The sequence below is a fragment of the Tetranychus urticae genome, chromosome 1 (assembly GCF_039701765.1).
Source record: "Tetranychus urticae isolate SD_2017Ah chromosome 1, NJAU_TeUrti_SD_1.0, whole genome shotgun sequence".
Lineage (NCBI taxonomy): Eukaryota > Metazoa > Arthropoda > Arachnida > Trombidiformes > Tetranychidae > Tetranychus > Tetranychus urticae.
The window spans coordinates 27065089-27091580 of NC_142958.1; the positions used below are offsets into that span (position 1 = coordinate 27065089).

Below are 26492 nucleotides of genomic sequence, written 5' to 3' on the forward strand. Positions count from 1 at the left end.
CAATTTATCAACATTTCAATTGAACCCAACAATTTACCAACCGAGAAATACATTTACATTTGTTTCTACATTGGTTCAAACAGCTATCATGTTATCTCTCTTTTAATGAGTCTTTTAATGAACCTCAATTTCATTTCATTCAAGTCATCTATCAAATTAAAGTTTTGTATTTGAAAATTTGTGCTCTAAAAATTCAGTTAATTTTATGTGTAACTGCAAAGTGTTAAGTGGTTGAACCTTTTGAGTATAGATGGCAATAGTTGCTTTCGGTGTTTTCCAGTTTCCAAGTTGAATGTTATTTTTAATTCAATTTTCATTTCAATATCAAGGATAAAGAGATTTGGTTGTATCATGGAGAAATTCATTTCTCTATTCTACCGAGAGTTGAACGTGAATCAAGATGTAACCAGAATGGTCATGAAATTGGTTTTCATGATTTGAGAGTAATGTTTGAAGATGGAAAGTTGAATTATTAATGGAATGAAATTTTCGAGAATCAGAGTCAATTTACGAACATTTAAGGGTCATTTAAATGTTTATATTTGAATGTTTCGCTAACCTTGTCTTTGGTTTTAACATTAAGAGTTGAGTTGTAAAATTATTGATAAGTAAATGGTGATAAATTGAAACTAAACTAGAGCTCATTCAATGTTATTTTATGAAACAGAGTTAAAGGTTTATCCAAAATGTAATGATTTACATGGAAATTTTGTTCATTGAATGGAAAAGAAATTATTTTTTCAGTTTCAATTTTTTACCTTTCAACAGCCATTCAGGTTAATGTTGAACAGTTGAGAATCATTTGTTCCCATTGAATGGGAAAGGGTTAAAAAGATGAGTTAAATTATAATAAGGTGTAATTTGATGTGTTTGGGTTTTGAGAGGAAAAAGTTTTGCTGATCATTAGATGAACTCAAGAATCAAATATGAAAATGATTGAGAATAAAAGTGAGAGTAAAGTTGATGAAGAGTGGAGAGGATAAAGGAATGAGAGAAATGATAATGATGATGGGAATGAAGGAAAATAGTAGTTTGATGAATGAGAAAATATGGAATGATGGTCAGTCTTCATGATAAGGAATCATTTATCATTCCAACAAAAACTGGATACCAAAGGAAAGTTAAATCATTTACCAGATAATATGTGATCAAAAAAGCAAAGGGAATCAAAATGAATGAGGAGAAACAAAAAACCCAGAAAACAAATAAATAAACTTAATGATAATCCAATCAATATGAGTTGGAATATCGCTTTCCAATTTTAACTCTTTCACATTTCAAAACAATTTTCACATTTTTTCAAGCTTAATACTTGACATTTTCATCTATTGAAAAGTTGAGTGTTTCAAATTATCTAAATAAATCGAAATTTCAAAGAAAGATTCAAGGAATAAACATGAAACCAAAAGGCGAGTTCACAGAAAAAGCCTTTCATTTTGCCTTTCGAATGAATTTCAGATTATCAACCCATTTAGTCAGCTTTCTGAGGATTCAGGATCGGAATGGCTATCGAATGAAAAAGCAGAGAAAACACAGAATCCAGTGGCTCGGAAAATACAAGTGATTTTGTTGACACTGAAAGCGTAGTCAAGTGAGAGGTGAAGGGAATGGCAGTGAAGAAGGTTAAAATCAAGAGAAAAAAGAAAAAGTCAAAGTCGGATCCGCTAGAATCATCTAGATACACTGAGCAACAATCTGTAGAGTACGTACACGAAGATAGTTACAGACTCGAACGGAAATGACAATTAAGACACTTGGATCACTTAACACTAAAAAAACAAGAACCATTAACAGATGAATAAAGACCCTTGGGCCTAACCACAGCGAATGAATGCTATTATAGATTCCACAGATGGCACCACTTCTGATGTAAAAATTCTTACGAAATATTCTAATTAATGAATCATAACTACATCGCAACCGTCATGGTCCTTCTTAAGCCCCCTTCCTTCAAGTGAAGATATTTATTCCATAATAATTGTGTTTAGTAAAATATAGTATTTAAATTTAAATTCAACTTGTATTTCTTTTTTTGTTTTCATGTACCATTGAAATGTCACTCGAAGATAAGCTTCAAGAGGCACTTCGATCAGCCGAACTGCAAGAAAAATTAAATGATTGCCTTAGTGGTCTTGGAAATATGACTCCAGTGGTAGTGGTAGCAGCAATGCATATAGCTGCCAAAATGAGTGAAAAAGACAAAGAAGGCGACAAAAGTACCGAGGAACCCGGAGTAAAGAAGAAAAAAATTACTTTACTATATGACGATAGAGCTGAAAGTGAAATGAAGAAAGAAAAGAAGGAAAACCTAAAAAGCTTCTATGTGTGCCCAATAGAAGGATGCGGATTCACGGAGAATGCAGATGCAATGCATCTGCATGTCACGGAATATCATCGAATTTATCCTAAATGGAGAACAATCTCGATGACTGAGAAAGAAAAGAAACTTAAGTTGAAAATCTGGACCAAAGAATCGGAAAAAAGAAAAGAATAAATTCCATTTTACCTTTCGGAAAACAGTGACACCGGCCAGATGACTGGATGCTGACAAAGAAAATTATCTAAAAAATAGAATTGATGGAAAATGTTTAAAACCAACAAATCAATTGTAAAAAATTGTAACATGTAATCCATTTTGTTAATACATTTGTATATGTATCTCATTTGTATCCGCAAACCTCAAACAATCTAATTGTAAATCACTAACTGAATTTATTTTTGCAAATAAAAACCTTGCAAACTAATTATGCCGATTTGATAATTAATCATTCAAAACAATCAGGATATACAATTTAATCGTGAATAGACAGACTATTTTAAAACTTAAAATTTCTACTAACAATCATGTTAACCGAGAAACCGCACCAACGTGACCGGTAACTGTGTTGACGCGAACCGCATATGATAAGCGGTCGGTTCAGTCGGTTTCTAAACAATTTTCATTAAAAACAATGAAAAACAAAAAGGTACTTATCGACACTGTTAAAACTGTTCAATCTGTTCGAAACACTGCAACAGATTTTATAAATTTTACAGATTCTTTGAACATGCTAAGTCCCTATCTGAAGTGTAAAGTGTAGTCTTAATGAAAGCTTGACTTGAATAAAATATTAGGAGATGAAGTCAAAAACCTTTTCCCGATTTGCTGCCTTAGCTTTGAATTTAGGTTACATTTCACTTTTGAATTGGACTTTCGCCTAAATATAAATGTTCATTGAAAAGATTTCCTCGGAATGAATAGAAGATTGATAATCTAATAAAAAAGTGCTTGCCAATGAATAAGATGTTTCAACACAATTGCTGTTGAAATCTGTGCCATGTTTTCACTATCGACTAATTGAAAGTTCAATTAGATTGAATCACTTAATAAGAAGCATTTAACAAATGTTGAATGTTGCTTGGAATGAGATTGTAATGGTCGCAATGTCCGTAATGAGAAAGTAATGAGAAAACTTTTAAATGATTATCTTAAAGATTTCGTTAATCGAAGTACAAGAGGATGATGATAATGGTGTAAAGGAGATGGAAAACTGATTTTCCTCTTTGTATTCCCTTGAATTAACATCAGATTAAAATAATGTTTCCAGTGAAGAGTCAATGTTTTTGAAGCATTTGAAGCATTTTATTTTTACTCTTTTTTTCCGTTGTCCAAGTTGTTGTGGCTTCTCCATGATAACAATTTCCAACCTTTTTACTGGTCAATCGGGTGTAAATAAATTACAAGCGAGATGAATTAATCTGAAGAAAACAAGAGAACCACTGGAAAGAAAAGCAAACAAACTCACAAGAAAAGTTCAAGGATGATGAACATCATGATGTGGATGATAATGATACCAATGCAGATGGTCAGATTCATTGGTAAAACTCATTATCATCACCAGTTTTTTTCAAGGGTCAGATTAAATTGGATATTGAGAAGATCAATTTACAATTGCTCAGATAGGATTAGGATTACACAAGGAGAGACGTCAGGATAGCATTTGATTGAAAATGAATATAATTCACAAATAGATGGACAGAGTTGGACAAGAAAAGGACAGCTGAGATTAATTGTCACTTAATTCAGACAAATTGTAAACCAACAATTCAAATAGATTAAATTATCAGTCTAAATGAATCGCAAAGAAACTTTTACAATGAGATGAACCAATTCAATATCGTTATTCAACGTCTAGCCCTCAGTTGACATGCAGTTACTAAACTATTCAGAAAAGTTAAGAGAAGAATTTTTTCTATCGAAATTTCTGCGAAACTATTGATTTATTAAGTTCAGCCAAACAGTTTTCGGTCAAGTCAGTAAAGAATTAACAGAAACTGATTGGCGCGTTTATCGGCTTTATTGGAGCGTAGCACAGCGAAGCTGAGATTTTTACTCATCTATGTCATTTCAAAAATTCACTTTTTGCTTGCTTATAATTACGTTTTCAGACCAACAGCTCAGCATAATGAGGTCAAACTTGGTATAGAGTGTTCTTAGAAAGAAAAATTTGAATATATCAAATTTTCAAGGTCATCGGAGATCATTTGAAGGTCATTCGAAAATTTTCAATGTATTTTAAAATTTCTACAAAGATACATCTTTTCATTAGTCCCAGAATGGTGGCTGAGGGTGTCTATACAATATACCCAACTATTCAGGTAACTTTTACGGTGATTTGATTAACTCCCGAGCGGTTGATTGTACAGACCCCAGACTTGAAACCTGATCTACAGAAGATTGAAGAACGATAAGTTCGAATGCTCAAGGTCATTCAAGCTCTATCAGTTTTTTGACCTCTAATTGACATTGTGAAGTCATTTTCTAAAAGTACAATTTTTCAGATTGGTCAGTGTTTGTTAGATTTTCATAACCTGAGGTCTGTTAGCCTAAGGACTTGAAAAATTACCAATCATACATCACCAATGTGGATCAATTGCAAACCGTTTATATATTCGGACTGCGTGGGTGCTACACAGCTGACAGGGTGTGAGATGCAATAGATTCTGAAAAATCAAAGTTATGAAAAGTTTACGTTATAGTTACATTTTCTATGGAAATTTTTAATTTCAATCTACATCGTAATTTTAGTTATTTCTTATTTGGTGCAACATGGAATTATCGCACCTGTGATCATTAAGCTCCAGATTATCCTCAACTAGTCCATACAATAATAAAGTCAAAACAACAAATTTTCGGTAAAAAATTGTAACTAACTGTGACTAACTAATTGTAACTAACCAGAAAGGGTTTTAAGAAGGGAAATTTCTGCCCAGATTGGAAGCCACGATTGAACTACATGGCCTAAATAGTAAACTAAATAGTCAGAGGTTGCTCAGAATCCAGTTTACTGAGAAATTCACGTTTAAACGGGGTAAGGGAAAAATGCAGAATCCGTATTTTGTAGCATTGTGTTCGGGGGAAAAACTTTGTTTATTCAGGTTGGTGGTTTACTATTACATGACTATGAATATATGCAAACCATCTTTCGAGATAAGAGTTTTTTTAATAAACTGGTGCCTCAACTGAACTAAAAGAGACCAAACGACAGATTTTGAAGTCAATTACCTCTTTCGTTGTCAGTCTAGGATCATGGAATGAAACACAAGCTTAAATACAGAATACTTTAAATACTTATACAAAGCAAAAATCCAGCGATTGTCAATGATCATCACTTGGATTATTTTAAACTTCATGTCTTGTGCATAACGAGTAACGGTAAACTCTAGCTACTCATAATTCAAAGTGCCCTTGCTTAAGTTTAATTAAGACGTTTGCACTCATCTGGATCTGTAGACAAAACTGATTATTTTATTGCAACCATTCATCACCACAATCAAAATATCTGACCATAACTGCAACTTTAATCTTTCCGAACCTTATCGATGTTTCATTTCCCGTTTGATCATCAAAACTTCTTAATTTTTCGAGTTAAACTTTTTGTTTTTGCCCAGAAAAAATCATTAATTACATGACTAACCTTGTGTAATGACGATTATAATTTTTGTACGAAAAAAGACTTGAAGTGCATCATCATTTACTTCTGTTCTTGTTTTTCATCAAAGGATAAGAGTAGAGTTTTTTTCAATGTTGCTTCCAAAAAGGTTGACTCAGAACTTTTTTTTGATGAAAAAAAAGCTAAATTGTAACAAAAGACAGAAGACATAATAATGATTAACAAAGACTTGCAACTAAAAATCAAGAGTTCTTTCAGTTTAGATTGAAAGTTATGAGGACAAAAAAAGAGGAAAACAATATTGCTAAAAATAACAGAAAATATCAATTTTTCACTTAAAATTATATCAAGATAACAATTTCAATACTTCAAGTATCATTATCAGCTTGTTTAAAAGTCAATTTTCAGTTATCATTAGCCTGTTGAAATAATTGACTAACAATTGAAAAGGTTATTAAATGTTGAACCAGCTTTTTAATTAAAAGTCAAGCAAAAGACATTGAATAAATTGGAAAAGTTGATCTGATAAAATTAAGATTCACAAAACTCTTAACCAGTTTAATTGCACTTCAAGTCAAAGACGTTGATATTTGAACCAGAATTTTGATAAGAAAACCCAAAAATGATGATTATTTTGGGCCAATTAAAAGGTGAAACTCTTTGGAGCAACAAAAGTCAATCTTCATTTGATTGCTATTGTCAATGATTCGGGTTTAATCATTGATAAAGAAGTAACTTTTCAGATCCGTTAATGGAGTAGAAAGATTTACCTTTTTGTTATCTTTCTCATTATCTAATTATCTATTAATTTTACTCTTGATTCACATTCATTTTGTTATCCTTTTGATACACTCAGGTAAACACAGTGACTGTCACGACAACCTATTCTCAGTGTAAATCTATTTACGATTTTAATTAATAATATTATAATACTCATCGAGTGACTATTAACATTTAATCACCAATTGAACCATTTATGGATCTTGGTTTAATCAACAAATTGAAACATTTATCTCGACTGAAACTGTTGCCAGTTTTTGGTCAAACAGATTTGCATTTACAGATTTGGTTCGAGCAAAGATGAAAGTATTTGCTGGTTGAGGTTTTTTTGTGATCATTGAAACAGTTAGTCTGTTAATTGAGCGTTAATGACAAAAGTAAATAATCATCTTAATGGCACAGGAAAAAAACAGGAATCACAATTACGAGGGTCTTGAAGTTGAACCAAAAAAGGATAGAGACAGGGATACAAAAAGAGTAAACATTGACAAACATTATTATTCACCATTATCCAAACATGAAGCACCATTAAACGAAACATTTTACCGTTCAATAACAGATTTAACTTTGAGTGAACAATAAGGAATGTCTAGAGAGTGGAAAGTTATTAAAAGTTGAAGTTTATGCAGTTATCAACCCACAACATACGAAATTTGGGGAAGTAAAAAGTAAATTCGGTTACTCGAAGGTTCCATTTCAGACTCAATTTTCAACTTTTTTTACTCTGATTTTCAAATTGTCACGAAAATGTTCGAAAATGTTGTCTCTTCTGTTGATTGGGAACAATGAGCTTATGGTAATGGTAAATTGCTTCTGGTAATAACATGGATAACGAGAAGACTCTTTGAGATTATGAAGCAGGAAAGATGAACTTTATCGAGCCAGTGAATTAGTCTTTTGTACTTATGGTTATGTTGATGAAGGATCAAAAAATGGTGTGGAAATGGGAAGATGATGAAAATGTAGATAATTTGATGGGTAATGAGAAAATATTAGGTGTAAGGGTTTAAGGGTCAATAGCGATAATGGTTTTGGCACAGATATGGACTAATATCTTTTAGTCTTGCACTTAATCGAATCAAATCTCCATCAATTTGTCGATAGCTTTTCACTTTTTTATTCAGTTAAATTATGGAATGTATTTTATCAACATTTTTGTATTTTTTGATAATAAAGTCTTGATTGACCTGCTTAGCAACCAAGTTGATATCTTTTCTATGAAGAAACCTCAGTCAGTTGAATGGCCAATGAACTTAATATGACAGGAAACATGAAATGCCTAATAGACACTTTGAAGACCACAAGCCTTCTTGTGTCAAGTAAAGTCTGTAAGTCTTGTAGGTGAGCTTGCTAGACTAAGGCAGCCTCAACCGAGCACTTGTGGCTGTGCACTCAATGGACACAAGTTGAGTTCGTGCTCTTCAGAACCAAGTCGGTCAAATGTTCTCAGTCGAAGAAATCTCAATCCTAAGAAGAGGGATTCGTATTGCAATGGATCATTGGAATAATGTCCATTGGAATTTACATTTTTTCTGTTTTCTCTCCTTCTCTCCACCGATTCACCGTTAAATTGAGTCAATAATATTTGAGCAAAAACAAGAACTGCTATCAACGTTGGTGACCAACAGATTTTGATGATCTTCTACCATGCAGCTGTAATCCTGAATATCATCATTATTAGAACACGAATTTGCTCATTTAATGTTGAATCAACAAATTATCGTTATCATCCTCATAATCATCTCGATGATACATTTAATGTGAACATCATTTTTCCTCGACATTCATCTATTAGTGATAAGATTATTATTTTTTATCATCGCTATTATGGATGTGAAAAGATGCTTTTTGTTTGCCTTTCAATGTCCATTCAATCCATTCCCTGATTGAACCATTAAAGCTGTAAACTTTATTTTATGACAATTACTCTGCTCATTATCACAATCATAATGTCCAAGTCCATGCATTTCAAATTAAACTGCAAGCTTGATGAAACAATTAAGATTGAATCAAGTTACTCTCAAGCGAAACTATTTATCGCCTCATAAAGCCACTTGATATTCACAGAGTCACCAGAGAATCTGCCAATCAACTGAATGGAAACTTTTTAGATGAATAAAATTCAGTCTCCAAAATGGAAATGCAAATTTCTTCTGTTCATGTTATTATTTTTTGCCATCCTTGAGGCCAAAAGTGAAAAGCAATAATTTCAATTGATGTTTCACTTTGAAAAGAAAGTTACAAAACTATTGTTACATTTGCAACATGGAGTCTGTTCAATCCATTTCATCATGAAATTTGATTTACAAATTTCACTTTGATAACCATTTCTGTGAGAAAAAGTATAGAATTTTGAAAATTCTTGGAAAAGTAAAGCTTCTTTCAGAATGTTGGTTGAAATTGAAAAAAAGAAGGAATTACGTGAAGAATAAGCTCAATATTTGGAATTTTGATATTGAAACTTGGCTAAATTGGATCAACTTCATGTTTCCAGATAATTTCTTATGCACCAAAGAAGCCAAAAGTTGCATGAAGACGAACGTTGAAGTTGACAAAAGACATTTGTTTACCTCGAAACTGTGCAAATATGTTTAAACATGTTGAATGGAAAAATGAAACGAAAATTGTAGCAAAAAAGTTGGACTTTAAAAACTCGTCAAATTGAACAATTTAACCGTAAAAGGATAAAAGGTTCTCCTGGAAACAATTAACTAATTAGATTTCAAGTCCATTGATAAGATGATAATCATTAGAGATGGTTCAATTGAGCAGAAGAAGAAGAAGGAAGGAAAAAAAAGGTTCATCAATGGTAACCCTTTTAATCATTTTGATTTAACTCAGAGAGCGAAGCAAAAAAAGAATGAAATTTCATGACAAGACAATTGAAGGAACAGGATTGAATTGAGAAAACAAAAGGTACAAAGACAATGAAGTTAATTAATTTGAAAAGGTATAAAAGTCATTTAAATGAGTTGTAAAGTTGAAAGAAGATGCAAAGAGAGGAAAAAAAGTTGAACAATTGAAATGAGATTGAATGAGAATCACATGTAAACTGAATCGAAAATTATTTTCACGCAAAATGATGAATGCAACGAATTAGCATGATGAGTGGAAAAAGTGAATAAACATGAATCTTTTTCCATGAAAAAAGTCGAGTTTCGAATGGAATTTCAAGTTTCCCAAAAAGTGGAAAAGTTTAACCGTTCAATTGTATTCATTGACTGGCGAAAAGTTTTTTCGAAGAAATTTTATATTCTTATGAAATTGAAATTTACTAACCTTGCCTTGTGCTGCTCAATTCACCTGCAATGGACGATCGCTGATGATGATGTGAAGGATGTTGAGGTGGTGGATGAGAGTGACGATGATCTAGACGTTGTCCTGACGAATGTTCAACTTTGCTTGAATCGCCGTGAGATGAGATGCCACTTGGACGACGATTTTTACTTGAATGACTTAATAAACTAATGTTATCTGAAAGTGAAAAAAAGATTCCAAATTTAAGTTGAAATGTTTTCAGTTGGGGAAATTATAATTGAATTAGATTTGTTGATTAAAAGTTGCAACTCACAACACAGTTGACAATCATTTTGACAGTTAACGGATAATGAAAAGTATTAACACAAGTATACAAGCTTTACAAAGTTGATTTAGTTTCTTTCATTGAAATGACTTTTCAGTAAACGAGATTAAATTCAATTTTGTGATAAAATGTCACAAATGATAGAACCTTTTTGTTGAATCTTTTGATTCTCACTCCACACTGGGAGTGAAAATGGGATTCAAAGTAATATTGCAAGGAAAAGAGGAAAATAATGAAATGATCAGTTTTTAATGCAATGATAAGAATGTTGTCAATATTGAGATTAAAAGTAAAGGGAAATTGAAGTGTTGCGATTCGTTATTGGTAAAGGTTCAACTGGGAGTGAAAAGTTGAATCCAAGTGTTATCCAGTTTTGACAGAACGTTCATTTTCTCAGAGTTAAGGTTCAAGCTTTAAATTGACTTTTATAGCCACTGACTCTGTTGTGTGGTTCACTTTGGAGCTCACTTGATAATGCTCTAATCGATTTATTAATAAAATATTTTTCAACGAAATTTCATCAATTTCATCTCATTCTCTTTGTTTCGCTGGTTTTTAATCAAACATTGAACTTGATCAAAATGTAATTCGATAAATCAAAATTGAAATTTTCCGGTGAAAAACAAAAGAAATATTTCCAGTGTAAAAGGAAATGTGAAACGAAAAGAACAAGTTGAAAGACGAAAAAAGAGGAATCGCAATTTCAGTCAACCTCTGTTAACGAAAAATTGTATCAATCTTCATCTCTCTTGTTATGAGTAACAGTTATTGAAATTATAAGTTCAATCTTCATTCAAGTTTCATTTAGTCAAAGAGTTTTGTCACTTTTCAACCGAACCACTGTTCCATGAAATTTATTCACTTCTGTAAAATTCAAAATCAATAAACGAAAACGAATCTCACAGATTGAATTAGCAACTAATGATTTCGCAAAAGCAAAGGTTTAAGGATTTAGCAAAAGTTGAGATTGAGAGTTAAAGAAATTATTATCCGTCAATAGTTCGAAGAAAAGTTCAAAATCAAAAATTGTAACAACAGCAGAAAGAACGATGTTTTTTTGACAAATTTTCTTCTATTTCATGAGTTTGCTTTATTAGAAGCTAAAAATAATGATTTACAGAAACTTGAATGTCGAGTCTTGAATGGTTTTAGAAACGAAGGAAATCTCAGAGGAATCTGCATTTTCTGTGCAAATAAAGTCAATTTTTGATATAATAATGCAAAATATTGAAATGAAGCTGTTGAACCTTTGAGATAAACTTTGATCAACGAAAGCATTTGAAAAGCTTTTAAAATTATTGTTAAAAGTAAATTAGTTTTGAAGAGGAACGAATTCGTTGAGATTATTAGTTGGTAAACAACAGATCTGAATAGCTATCAGCATGTTAATGGTTAGTCAACTGTTCACTCATCTTCAATATTAGGGCATAAAGAAGTGATGAAGTTGGGTGAAAATGAAGTGTTAATTGCGTCTGGGACTGAAAGAGTTACATAATATCAAAGTTATCTTTTTTAGCAACTTTGCCATTGTTTGATTGATTCCCTTTGCGGACTTTATTATATTCATATAATTGGCTGACTTGACTGTTCAATGCTTTTTTGCCTGCCTTCATATTCATCATCGACATCATGATAATCACTCAATGAGCCACTTGATTATCGAAGAAAAAAATGCAACTCGAATGAATTTATCGTGTTCATCATTTCACCGATTCACAAGAGTAGTTAATCAATAAAATGGAGCTTTTTTCGCATCTAAACATGGATAAACTCTTAGTCGGAACATGATCTGAGTCTTGCGTTTGCTTGGTCAATGCGAACAGAAAAAAGTCAACAAAGCTGACAAAAATTGTTATTAGCATTTACTGGTGTTGAATCAATTTGAAAATTGTAATTTAATAAGGATTTGGTTAACGATAGAGAAGCAAAAATAGTTGAATATCAAATTAACTTGTCGATTGTTGATCAAGAAATGAACTTGTAACAAGCTTAGATTCAATTTGACTGCATTTGTGATTCGGTTTTTTTCTCTAATTGAATGGCCGTTCGTTTATCCAAGCAAAACTAACGAAATTTTGCTTCTTCCGAATCAGATTATTGATTTAGTTGGAATTTGAGTTTTTTTTTGTATTCCCTTCCCACTGTCTGAGTAAACATGATAGCATTGATTGGATTGAAGAGGTTGTTGATGATGAAAATGATGAATTGAAGCTGAAAAATAAATGATTGAAGGCTTTTCTTTCAACTTTTGCATTTTTTGTATGTGCTAATAGCAATAATAATGATCATGATTGAACCATAATTTGTTAATCTCTTTGAAAAAAGCCAACATTTGGTTGTTCGTTGCTGGGATTGACTCTTGTGAGCAAGGAAAAAAAGCAAAATGGTTTAAAGATGAGGACGATGATGACTGATGGCATCAATCATGATCCGTTGGAAATCAAACAGAAAAGCTTTTTACAGACTAAAGCTTTGTAACCAACCAAGTGCTGTGCAAGAGCATAAGTGGTAATAAGTGGCAAAAACAACAACTGGGTTACATTTAATGGCATTACTCGAGTAAAAAATGTTTATACAATTTGATTGGAAAGAAGAGCTTCTAGCTTTGTAACAATGTTGGGACAAAAATTGTAACCAAAGAGGCATTAGTTTGAAGAAATTTGTAAACACTTTCTGTTCATGATGTGTTTGCATTGATTTTTGGTGAAAATTACAAATTAACAAATCCATTAGCTAGAATAACAAAATTTAGTTTACATTTGATCCATCAAAATTTACTTTGAACAACAAGAAATAAGATGGATCACTGAAGACGAGACAGTTTTCATCAGAATACTCTAATTCAACCTCATTTTAATCGTGTCTCAGTCTTTTTGTTTTCTTTTTGGCCGCAAAACTTGCATCAAAACATCTAAAAGATTGATTGTCAACTAATAAACTCACAAAATATCACGAAATTTATAAAACAAAACAAAAGGAACAAAATTTTGCAATGTTTCCAGACGAACTTGCGATCACAAGAAGACAGTTCACTTGTTTGAAGTACATTAGAATGCTGTCTTTGTTGCTTAGAACTATCGAATCGTTAACACTATTCTTATTACAGTTACAATACTTCGCTGTTAATTCCTTATTCATGCTTTTCTGTTCACTTTAGACCAACAACTTAAACGCATAACTGCGAGAAAAGCATTGATTTTGCTTCTGCAAATTGTGTCATATGTCTAATTTTGATGTTTGGAACAGTGTTATGAGCTGAACGAAAGCAAAATAAACTGCTTGAATGCCAAATCCTGCAGCTTTTCAATCAAAGAAAACATTTAGGAATTGAATCTTCAGCTCGATGCCTTAAAGGTTCAGTACAAGTTATGCAAAACCCAAAAGTTACAACCATTATGAGATCTGTAACAAAGCGAGTTGTTTAATTACTGCCTTTAAAGATTGCCATTCATTTTGGAATTTTATGGTCAAAATGCTTGTCTAATTGACTTTGATAAAATATTGCGCCCATTAAAATTATTACTGTTGCTTGAACAACATTCATCTACGCGAATTGCTATTATTTTTTACCTAAAAGTCTATTAAAAACTCTCAGTCTCAAGATGCATGTTTGTTTGTAAATCATCAGCATTACATTTTAGTCTAATGGTTGTTGCTTGTGTTTCAAATTTATTCCCGTTTGTCCTTTAATCAATCCCAGTGATTACATTTTAGTTTCAAGCTACAACACTTTTTAGGTTAGCGTTAAATGTTTGTCTCTACTTTGAATAATAAATTGAAAGCCAAACTAAATGGAGAAACAAAAAGAATCTTTAGTTCAAAAACAAAAGCAGAACATTTGCTCTCATGTTTTGACCCTAAAATGATTTGGAATATACTCTTAATGTATAAATTTATTGGTCGCAACTTTTAGTTCATTTCATTTCTTTTCTGTTGCATTTACATTTAACAAGGTTCACCAAAGTTACAATTCAGTTAGTCTTCCCATTTTGCCTTCATTATTATTGTAAATTTACATTATAACTTTCCCACTGTTAATCATTCAGGGAAACTCAGTTATACACTCGATGAAAATAATGATGATAATCTAGTTACAACACTTTTTTCATAAATACATTCGCTATTTGAAACTTTTCCAGTTCTTCTTCTTCTTCCTGGTAACTTCAAAACTGACAATCAAATTTTGAATACTGATTAATATGTTTGAATGATGAAAAGTCGTAAGAGTAATGGAAAGAAAATTGAAAAATATAATTTAAATTGAATTGGGAATAAGGTTGATGAAGATCGGTGAAAATGTGACAATAATTGGAAAGAAAACTAATCAAAATCCCAGTTATGGCAACATTCAACCGTCAAGTTTAGAGACGAAACTCGAAGAATGCAAAACGAAGTATCTTAACATAATAACGAAAACTAAACTTATAACCAACAGCAAGCTTATGTGTTGCATTCATTCACTAACAAAGACGAGAGCTGACGAAAGGAACCGTGAGTGAGGTTCAGAGACGATGGCTTAAGAATCGTTATTGAGACAATAGCAGAAATGAACAGATAAATGCATCTAATGCAAAGCAGCAACCGATTTTGCAGTCAGTTTCAGCTCAAATAGACGCAAAAAGAGTCGATTCAGTGAGACTAACTTATGGATTTACATTGCAATGTTAAATTTAGAAGCATTTCGCTTTTGTAACTCTACAAGATTGTCTAAGTCATGGACTAGTTCAAGCTGAACATTTCTTTTTCTCAATTGTTTCATGATGAATGAAAACTTGGCGATAACTACATTTCTCGATATTATCGGTTCATCATTCCAAGTTTATTGCTTTTCAATGTTCATTCTTTCTTTGCTACAAGAATATTAACAATATTTATCGTTCTTTTGCAATATTTTCAATGCTTCAATGATTGCATCGATATTTACACGAAGGATGCCAATAGCATCAATCAGTAGCGAAATTCGTGTTAATTATTCTCAGAAAGTTGTCTGTTCAATCGCTGAACTGATAGGGAAATGCAAAAGTAATGTCAAACATGTTGATCAATCGAAGCTACCAAATATTATTTTATTTCATTTTATTTATTCTTTGAGTACATTCAAAAGATGAAAAATTTGTAAATAAACATGATTTTTATGGTCAACTTGGATGGATATTTCTTCACCTAAATTGGTAAAAAGCCTGACACGATGAAAAAAACATTTAAATTTCTGTGCAAACTCTCAATATTTACACAAAATTATTCCAAGTAAACATGCAAAACGTTTGAATAAACGTTTGAAAATGCAAATCTCGCAATTCCTTTTGGCAAACTTTTGGTTCCATTAACGATCAACTGGACAAAATTGAATGTAAAGATTTATAATCATTGGCAATGTTGGTCAAAATCACCTTTTGTTTTTCTTCTCCTTTCAACATTAACTTGTTCAAATCAACATTCAAGGTGATTGATGAGATGTTAAATGTAACGAAAATCATTGGTTACCTCAAGAATTTTGTAACACAATCAGTCAGAATTGGAACAGCAAAAGGAAAAGCTGTTTTTCGTCGAGCAAAAAAGTTCTCTCTTTTTTCCAATGAGCTTTTGATTGCTATTCCATCATAATACTTTAATAGATTTATCGATTACTCCTTTTCCCATTTACCTTTAACCATTCGACTATCATTTCCACTCTTCATTTGCAACACGAATGGCAATGTTTATCATTTACTAAACCAAAGTCAATGATCCTTGTGATTGTTAACGGTATAATGATTGACCGGTGAAGAAACAAAATGGCCCAAATTAACGAGTTATAATTAAACATGTTTTACTGATTGGAAACAGTTTACAATCTGAAAAAGGACAAACTGGTTCGGACAATCAATGTACTCATCAATGTGTCTGGTCAAGTGTTTAAAATGGACAAGAATCAATTTTCACTGTCGATAATGAACAAGATTAATTGAATTAGAAGAGTGTTCAACTAATTGGCTATCAAGCATCAATAAGTTATCCAGACAAGTTTGTAATTGACAGGATTCCCTTCGTTTTACATTCAGTTAATCCAAAGGAATATCTCATTACCTTTAGAACTCTTTTCATCTCTCTTCCTTTTCAATCGATAATCGATTTTTAGATTAGTTCAACTCGATTAAACTGTGAACTATCCGAACTTGAGCAAAAGGCAACTTCGTTATATCAACATTTTTAGTCTTCCAAAGGATAAAATCACAAATCGAAATGGCAATTGATATGAGAAAAGGCAAAAAAAATCATTGAAATAAAGTTGAATAATTTATCATAAATTGTTTCCATTCAGAGAGTGAAATGAAAATGGATTGAACTTGGAAAATTGTTTTTCTGTTTAATGATATTTAGATAAAACTGTTGATTCTGAAGTGAAATGAAAACTGCAAATTGATTAATGATTTATTTACAGTTTATCAGATTATTGATCAACTCATGTTTACACTCTTCATTAATATTTAGAATAATTTTGGTCAAGATTCATCGAAAAGGGATTTTTCAGAAAATTCATTTTTCAAGTTGAACATTATCATTGAACAATCGTTGAACATTCTTGAAAGTGAACCAAATCATTCGAAACTTGCAATTCGAAATTCATCTTTGAATCAATCAAAAGCTGGTTCAATTTGGGTAAATGTCATGAACCTTATAAATGATGAAAATTTTTTGAACATTTAATGGCGAAAGTTGGAAGGAAAAACTTTTCGTTTTCGCTGATAAATGATGAACAAATTTGCTCCATTTGCACTAAATGACTGTCAATGGAAAGTGATTGCAACCTTCTTCCAATTTAGTCTAATTAATGTTTGAAACGACAATTGAGTTAGAAACAATAAACTGATTGACAATTATTGTCGCTTGTTAACCTTAATCTTAATGGTGATTAATGTACACTTATGAAAGGCTCTCTAAATTACAGGTTTTCATTGAGTTCAATTCGCTTTGATTAATTGAGGTAAAATAATTTATCTTGTAACATATTTTCTTATACAACTTGTAATTGAATTAGTTTTGGATTAACTTCTTTCTCTGATCACTTTAACTGTCAACCGACGATTAACTAAAATTATTTACCATTCAATGATATAATTAAAAGACGATTTTCACAGTTAAATCAAAGTGCGAAACTCGACTTTTGGCTCATCACACAATCGACAGTCAAGATGAAGATTAATCAAGTTGAGAAGAGACTAAATTGTGAATTAAAACTGATCACAGAGTTTGGATCAATGAGAAGTTTTGAAAGTAATAATATTTACTAACATTAATAAATCATTGAATTGTTTGCAACTTTTGTCCAATTTTGCTCTTCTTCTTTTGATACTTTTGTTACGGTTCAGTTTGTTTGTTCAAAAAAAGGATGAAATTTTTCAACTGAAACTGGATCATTTGACCTCACAAACTAATATGATGATTTGGTATCATTGAATTAATGAAACAAATTATTGACCAAGAAGTAACAAAATGGCTACAATAGGAGAAAGAAAAGTTATATCCATTTTAACCTGAACATTATTAATGCAATAATCCAAGAAGGAAAAAAACAAATCCCCAAAGTCCAGACTAATGGTCATTGGAAGAATGGATGGTGAAGATGATCATTATTTTACTGAAAACAAAACGCTTAATGTAAAAGTGACTTGAATTAAATGGAGAAAAATTAAATTCATAAGCAGGTTAACTTGAAATTAAAAATGAATGAAAGAGATGCGTCGAGTTAACTACTTATTCTGATGTTATCAAGCCAAGTACATGGATGCATTATGGAGTGAGTATCAGGGAGTGAAAGAGGCAATTTTTATGAATCCACTGAAAAGGCAAAGAAAATGTTGATAAATTTCATATCTTGCGAAACTATGGTCAGCCATTATGATACAAATCATGAAAATGAACTTCGCGAAAGTTTCTCTTAAGTGCCAAATTTACTCTACTAATTTATTGAGTGGGCAAAAGCTTTGCATGAAAAAACTAACTAATAAATAAACGCTTATATATTTAGACAATCGAGAGTCTCAGAAATAATGATTATCAGCAAATGTGATCACTCAAAAAGCGCAACAAGGGATGCTGAGCATTTGGTGAACACAAAGGCTCCATTTACTGAGAGCTTGCAGTAAAGCGACAAGGTATCACAACTCTGTTTTGAGCCTTTGGACAGAGTCAAGAGTGCATTGGTTAAAGAAAGGATATCAATAGTCAATAGACAGAAGGTTGTTCAACTGCATGATAATGCTCGACCTGACAGTGCAGCAATAAAACGAAAAGGTTCTGAGCTTGGCTGGAGTTCAGCCAGCAGAATTAAAATTTGATGCAAACTTTTTTGCGACCCTTTTTGAGGTTAGGAAAGGTTAGCGAGAGACTAGAGAGATAAGAGACTGATCGGCGAGTTTAGGAATATACAAGCGCTACATCTACAAGAGCTGATTGATAACGAGCTGGTTGTTTAAGAAATTGAAACTCGAACCCTTGTAATGCATGACTTTCTAAACTTGAAAACTCCAAGTTTTAATGAAACTCGATCTAAAACTAATCTAAAGTAAAGGTTTATTCGATATTGAACAGCAAAAGTTAAAAAGTTACAAAATGTTTCGAAATTCATATTTACAAAAAATTAATCATAATTGAAAGTCATCTTGAACTTAATTATGCTAAAACAAGCCCAAAATTTTCATCTGAACCTTTCTTCACCTTGCACCTGCAACTTCAATCTCACAAGAGCTTTAGCTAGAGTTTCAAGTTACTTTTTGATTTATAGCTCATTCAATTAACTTCATGATATGATTCAACCCAAAATGTTTCAATTAATGTTTCATTTCTCTTTACATTTGCAACTTGGCTCTAAACTCCAAATGCAGACAAACGTAGCCAATTGATGCTACATATTATCATCGTAACGAGAAATTGAACTCAATGATTGGATAAATAAATTGAATTTAACGTCAGAATTTCAAACAAATTACATTCTCAACAAGAATTTGATTCAAAATCTAACTTTTAATGGAAACAAAATTTTCTCATTTTGATCAACTTTATCGAGTTGTGTGAATGATTATTTTCATGAATCAAGTTTTCTTTAGCTTTAATGTTTTACTTGACAGTTTAAAGTTCATTTTATCAACACTTGGAACAAGAAAAAAACCATGAATCAACATTTTCGTCCAAAGTTTAAATTTCTCCTGATCAACGATGAGCAGGAATCTGAGGGTCAACGTTGAACTGTCAACAGAGAATTGAACTTGTCAATGTATTACATGAACATTGAGAATCAAAAGTTACCTTGACTTTGTGATGAATGTTCCTCTTTTGTTACTCTTTAGAGATGATTCGATTCTTGTCATCATGTCGAGATGAATTACATGAACAGAAACAAGTAACCATTTTGCAATTTGTAACTAAATTTATCTATTTAACTATCTTTTACCTTTAGTTATTCCCTTTTCATCATTTGTTATTTTCACTGTTTCTCTTCATTCTTCATCCAGTTATCGGTCAGAACAATTTGAAAACCAGGATCGAGTAGAAATAATTGAACATCAGTTGAATGAAGAATAATTGAACGAAGAGGAAAAAAGGCAAAATGCATTCAACATGATATTCACAATCGTTTCATGTAAAACTTTAATAAAGACAAACTCAATCATTTCTACTTTTACCAAATTGAACCAAATTTATCCTCTTCTTTCCGGTTCAATTTTCAGTTTCTTCTTTGACATGGAATGATATTGGTTGGAAAAAGGAAAAAAGAATAAAAGTTTCATCTGAATTTGTCAAATTTGAATGAGAAAATCAAAGTTCTATTTCAATATTCAATCATCTGTTACAAGAGAAGCAAATGCTTTCCATTTGTGACGAACATCAAATTTGCCTTTTTACCATCAGTTTATCACGATTGTCATTTGTTCAGTTTTGGATTGAATAAAGAAATTCATTCAAACAGGTTTGAAGGGAATTCGGAAAATGATTCCAATTGTCGCTATTAATGATATTGATATTCATTAATTGTTGATGTTGAGTCTCTTTGCAATTTAACGGCATTTTTGTTTGTCAACTACAAGCCATTAATCTTGATTTGTAAAGTTATCCAAATAAAAGGAAATTAATAGTTGATGAAACATAATTAACCATGAAATTGTTTTCTCATTCAAGTACGTCTCGGTTTTCATGATAATTGATTGATTTAAAGTAAAGCTCTCTGCCAATGGAACCATTTAGAATGAAATTTCCGAGAAAAACAATTTTCTATCAACTAAATTAGGAAACTTGTTAAATTTGATCGAAGACAAAATAAACAAGATTTGGATGAGAATCATTTTTGCATTGTTCATCAATCATTTCATGAATTTTAAAGAGAATTGAAATTGCTCAAGAAATTAGGTTTTCATTTGATTTTGGTCATCATGTTGACAAGAAAGTCTCTTGATGAATGGAAAGCATCTAATGATTAATTGAAAAGAGTTAACATGCATAGTTGAGAAGCAATTAAGAAAGTGTTGAAAAAAAGGTTTAAACAAAAGTTTGAGTCTTTCAGCTTGAGAAGGTTCATTGGCAAGAATCGGAAAGAGTCGAGAAAATGGATGAAACAAGGCCAAGAATCGCTAGGGAATTGAGCTTGAATGGTTCAGATGAGTATGATGAAGGCAACAAATATGTCGATCATGAAAGAGGAGAGAAAATTTGCTGAAATCACAATCTTGGGGAAGATGCAAAGAGTAAAGAATCTTTTCTTTCCATTTACACCTTTTATCTTTCATGTTCATTACTTGAATTGTGTTGAACCAAACATCGTTTACCTTTCCAATTCCCAGGTAATGCTAATGAAATGGAAATGTTAAGTACTGGGCGAACCTGACAAACTGAATATTATTCATTGTTTAGCAATATTCAAATCTCTTATTCTTTCACCTAATAAATGTTTTCTCCTCAAATGTCCAGTTTAGGTGTATCATTAGATTCATGTTTACTTCAGCTGAGAAACATGAATATGGAAAAGGAGAAAATTCATTTGGAATCAATATTTTGTCCAACATTTGACAGATGTTGGGATAATCATGCAAATCATGGTTCATCATTTAATGTCATTTGATTGTTGCAAGTTACAAGTACTGAGCTTGAACTGAGGAAATCAGATTTTATCAAAACTAGAAAATGTAATGAATTTTCATTTTCATCATTCAAACGATGATAAAATTTTTGCCAATTCAGATGAGAATCACCAGACTGAGAGTTAATTAGCTTCATTAGCTTCATTAGCTTCATTGGAAATGAATTTAAAATCAAATTTTTTCAGTTTCATGTTCAATTCATTTTCAATTGAAACTTTGCATCAATAGTTTTTCAAGTCACTAATTTATACAAAAAATGAATTCAACTTTCAACTTGATTTTTGTGTTTACACTTTACCTTTTTGCTTTTAAATTCAAAGTCTAGTTTCAATCAACAAACGTAATTGAGTTGGAAAATTGAAGCTTAAATATTTTTCCATTTCAATTGGATTATTAGCAATTATTATGTGTTATCAAAGTTAATGTTGAATGAGTTGATTGGCTTGGAATGAACTTGCAAATAAATTGATTGAATGCTCCTTGACAGTCATGTGAATTGAAATCAAATTATTTGTTTGTTCAGACACAGTAAACAAAAACTGAGAGAAACAATTTTCATCTGAATAAATGTTTAACCAGGAAAAGTTGAAAAGATTATTCAGATTGAGAATATTATCAGATAACATTACTAATGACATGAAGCATTGCCATGGAAACTTTATTATCTGCGATAATGAATGCAATAGTAATGATTCCATTTTTTCAACACTTTACCTGAACATTCAGTAAACATTGCACAGAAAATTGAACACTTTTTAATCTACAGATTGTTTGACATTTGATGAAACACTTTTTGAAAAAATGATACTTTTCCATTCGCTAGGGTTTCACATTAGGCAATTGAATAAAGTTGTCTTTTTCATGGAAAGAGAAATAAAAAAAAAGTATTCTCTTGAATCCATTTGAGTATTCAAGGTATTCAAATGCTGAATATCCCTTGACGGTGAGGCAACAGAACATTTTGTTTTTCTTTGGATTTTTGCATGAAATGATCAACATTATCATCTTGAACATTTTTTCCAACTTTTTTTGACTTTTCGATGCAATTAGACGCTTATTTAATTAAAAATTATTTCAACATTAATCTATCAAAGAAACATTTTAGCGTTTAGATTGAAACTTTGCGAGTTAAACACTGTCTGAGAATAGAATGAGAATTTGCAATTATCTTGATTAGAATAGAAAACAACAGTTTAGATTGAATTTCATTGCGTGTTTTGAGGTTGAATTTGATTTAAAAAACAAACAAACAGTTGATAAATTAATCACAGTAATGCACGTAAGATGATCATTAAGGTTACATGTAAATGTCAACTCCAAGTTTATTAAAAGGTTTATAAAAGTTGAACAATTTTGGTTGAGGAAAGTTGATTAAGTTGCTATAGACAGAAGCTGGCAGAAGTTGAATAACTTTGAATAAAAATCCCTCCAACAATTTCAATATCATAATGATTCATGATAATTTAATGAATAAAAAGATTTAGTTTATGGTTAATATTGAATAACTGACTGAAGCTCACTTTTTAACTCTAGCTCAGTTCGCAAAACTCCTTTTTAAAATTACTGATATCAAGTTTATGTGAATTTCCTTACTAACGGCAATATTCCGCAAGAAATAATTCAAGTAATTCATTTTACTAACAAGGGAAGTGACCTTGTTTGTACGATCATTTTCGATTTTTTTCGAGTTTATATTGTAAAGGACAAAAAATAATTAGACACGTATTTTTGCTTTTTTTACGCCGGTGCGCGGTTATTGATATTTAGGCATTTTTAATTAAAGATAGTAATGAATTGCAGTCACTGAGAAGCAAGTGAAACAATGTAAAGCAGAAAAATGAAAAATCTTAATAAAAATTGTGAATCACTTTTCAGTGACTTCAATAGATTTCAATGCAAAATCTTCACTTAAAAGTGCCTAAATATCAATAACCGCGCACCGTCGTAAAAAAACAAAAATACGTGTCTGATTATCATTCGTCCTTTGCAATATAAACTCGAAAAAATCGAAAATGATCGATCAAACAAGGTCACTTCCCTTATAAGCTTCCTTCTCTGACAAATTCAGAATAACAATTCAGAATTGCAATACATGAGTAAAGGCGAATATCAACTTTCTGGGAAACTCCGGAAAGCAATAGAAGAAGTTGCGTTGAAGTTTGGGTTTTATTGGAGGCTGTATTTTTCGCTGAATTTGAATTTGCAGGGTCTGTTTTGATACCGTTAGCTCTTCTTGTGTTGATTGATGCATTCGCTGGAAGACGGAGAAAAAGATCTTTACTCAAATGATTATATTCAACTGAAAGATTAACAATTGATATTTTAAACATTAAAGCGCTCATTTCAACATTGAAATCACCATTTAGTGTTAAAGTGACCAGTGGCAACAATCTGTGTTCAAAGTTTAAATTATACCGTGGCATCGAACCCTTTTGTTGATCAGTGATTAAATTTCTTAGGCATTTATTAATTAATCAAGTTAAACGAGTATCAACCGTTGATATCCGACACATCTAAGCTCTTAAAAAGTACTCTAGTCAGTCAAAAAATATTATTTATGAACATGTGACTAACATTGACCAACCAAAAATTTTTAAATCTCAGAAAAGGACCTTCAGATGTCAATTAGAGGTCAAAAAACGGAATGACCTTGAATGACATTGAGAGTTTAATTTTATGGTTTTTCAATCTGCAGAAGTGTATGATTCAACTCTGAGGTATGTAGCACCAATTGTTTGTGAGTTGTGCTTGCAAACAGGCGTAAAATAAAAAAACGTATATTTACTTATTTGCCGTGAACTGTATGTTGTTGATGTAAAATGCAAATAACATTGAAAAGATTGAATTCAAGTAAATCAAAAATAACGATAGTAATGACATTCAATAATAACGTTGAGGAAAAGGTGAACCAAAAATAAATGAAAGCTAAATTCCATGTAAGCTCAAAGTTTCCATTGAATGCAGTCGATATCAGTCAATTGCATAAATGCACATTTAGGAATTTAAGGTTTCGATATTTAAAGGATCGTTTAACTTTTGACCTGAAATCAGGGAGATAAAACTTTATCTAATGTTTAATCATCAATATGGATTGTTGATTCTTCCATCATGTTAACTTTATTGCTTTTAGCTGTTGCTGTTTTGTTTCAATATCAAAGACTCATTTTTGGATTGACGGAAATGTAATTTTGATCAAATTTAAACAGCCTTCTTTAGATGTTATTTTTAACATTTCCAATAATTGCTCAATGTTTTGAATACTTTAATGGATTTCAATTGCATAGATTGACATTACGTATTGACGGTTAAATTTTCACATAATTTGGATCCAAAAAGTGCATCAAAACGAAATCTCCGAAAAGCTGAATAAACATTTTCAATCTGAAAATTCAGTCGAATAAGATTTATGTTTTTTTCCTCAGATTGTCTAATTATAATTCAGCTGAATTTGAATGTTGGGGTTCATTGAAAGGTTAGACTAAGCAGACAAAACACAATTATTAATGCTGAAAGAATCATCTTGAGACGCCATGATTTGCATCATGATGGATTCATAATCTTGCAAATGTAGAAAAAGTTCTGACTTTCAATTAGTTCTGAAATTAATCACAATAAAGAAGTAAAAGACGGCAAATGAGACAAGAAAAGTAACAAGATAATATGCAAGATTGTAAAAAGTACAGAATAAAAATGATGAAGATGAAGCAAAATAAAACAGAGTATTTCTTGGATAATGAAGTAAAAGCAAAAAGTGATAAAAAACTAAACAAAAGTTGTAATGATATTGTTTTAATCAGTTGAGCCTAATTCTTATTAGTTTGATAAGTTGCTTTTGTTCGTTACCAGACTTTTTTTATTCTGTTTTCAGTCTTTATTTCAGTTTCCTGAGTTGTAGAGGATGAACACACACACACAGATCTAACAACATTGTAACATGCAACTTGATGTTTTGTGTTTTTTGCTCTGCTTTCAATGCATTCCATTTGACATTTCTCATCATGAAATTGATAACTCTTAATATCAGTTTTACCCTTTTCTGTGCTTCTTTGTTATCATCAAACCAATGTTTACTTTGTTGGCTTTCATTTTTTGCTTCTCCGGCGACTCTTTTTTTATCTGGAAAACGTCAATTCTGTTATCAAGGTTACTCAATCAACTCTGCATCCAAGAGATTCAGTATTGATGGTAATGATGGAAACAGAAAAGACATTTTCTCATCAAGAGTCAGGGAAAGGGAACAAAATTACCGAATCAGTTATTTATCATGATAAAGGTTGCTCATCAGTTTTCTCGTTGAATATTGAAGAATAGTGAAAATTTGTAGCTTGGAAGGTAAACATGGATGCATGAAAAGTTATTATGGACAAAGGCTGTGGGTGAAATTCATTGGAAAACATGAAAATCGTGAGAATTGTTTCAATGAACCGTTTGTTTCATTTGCATTGAAAAATGCAGGCATTAAGAGAAATCGAAAAGTAACCAGAATTTGTAAGTTTTCAAAATTTGCTGTTCGTATGGAAAGAAAAGTGGAAAGTTGGGCAATTTTTAAGCATTCATTACATTATTCATGCAACATTCGATAACTTTGCTTTAAATCAATTTCATTAGGAATCTAGAATAGTAATGAAATTTTCTGATTGAATCGCGCTTTTCCATGCATTCAACTCGGCAATTGATGTACAGGAGATTTGAGTTCATTCAAGTTACTAATATAAGTTTGAATTTCAAAGGAAATGACCAATCTTGATATTTTCTTGTCTAAATGAAATTTGCACTGAAGCGATTCTCATTGAAAATTAAATTGAATTTTTCAAGTTTTAGACCTGATTTCGCTTCAGTAAGGTTTTTGAATTAAATTGCGTAAAAGTATATCGTTCTCTTTGAATTTCCGACCTAATTTTGAATCTTTTAAATTTTTGATAGGAACTCAGTAAATGAATTCAAGTTCCTTCGATTTCAAGTTTGATTAATAGTAATAAGGTTGATCAGCAATAGATGAAATTGAATAGAAGAGAAAAGATAACGATGCAAATAGGACTGTTACTATAGCTTATCAGCTTGCAAGCAAGAATTAGCAGCTCAGCT

General features: G+C 31.4%; 1 protein-coding gene across 1 annotated transcript in view; it reads right to left on the bottom strand.

The window, feature by feature from the left end:
• Positions 1-26492, bottom strand: part of LOC107364387 (potassium voltage-gated channel protein Shaw) — a 68352-nt gene that overhangs the window by 2289 nt on the left and 39571 nt on the right. Inside the window, exon 6 of the mRNA XM_015931722.3 lies at positions 9993-10187. Within this exon, the coding sequence (XP_015787208.1) occupies positions 9993-10187 (195 nt within the window). The remainder of the gene's footprint in view (positions 1-9992; positions 10188-26492) is intronic.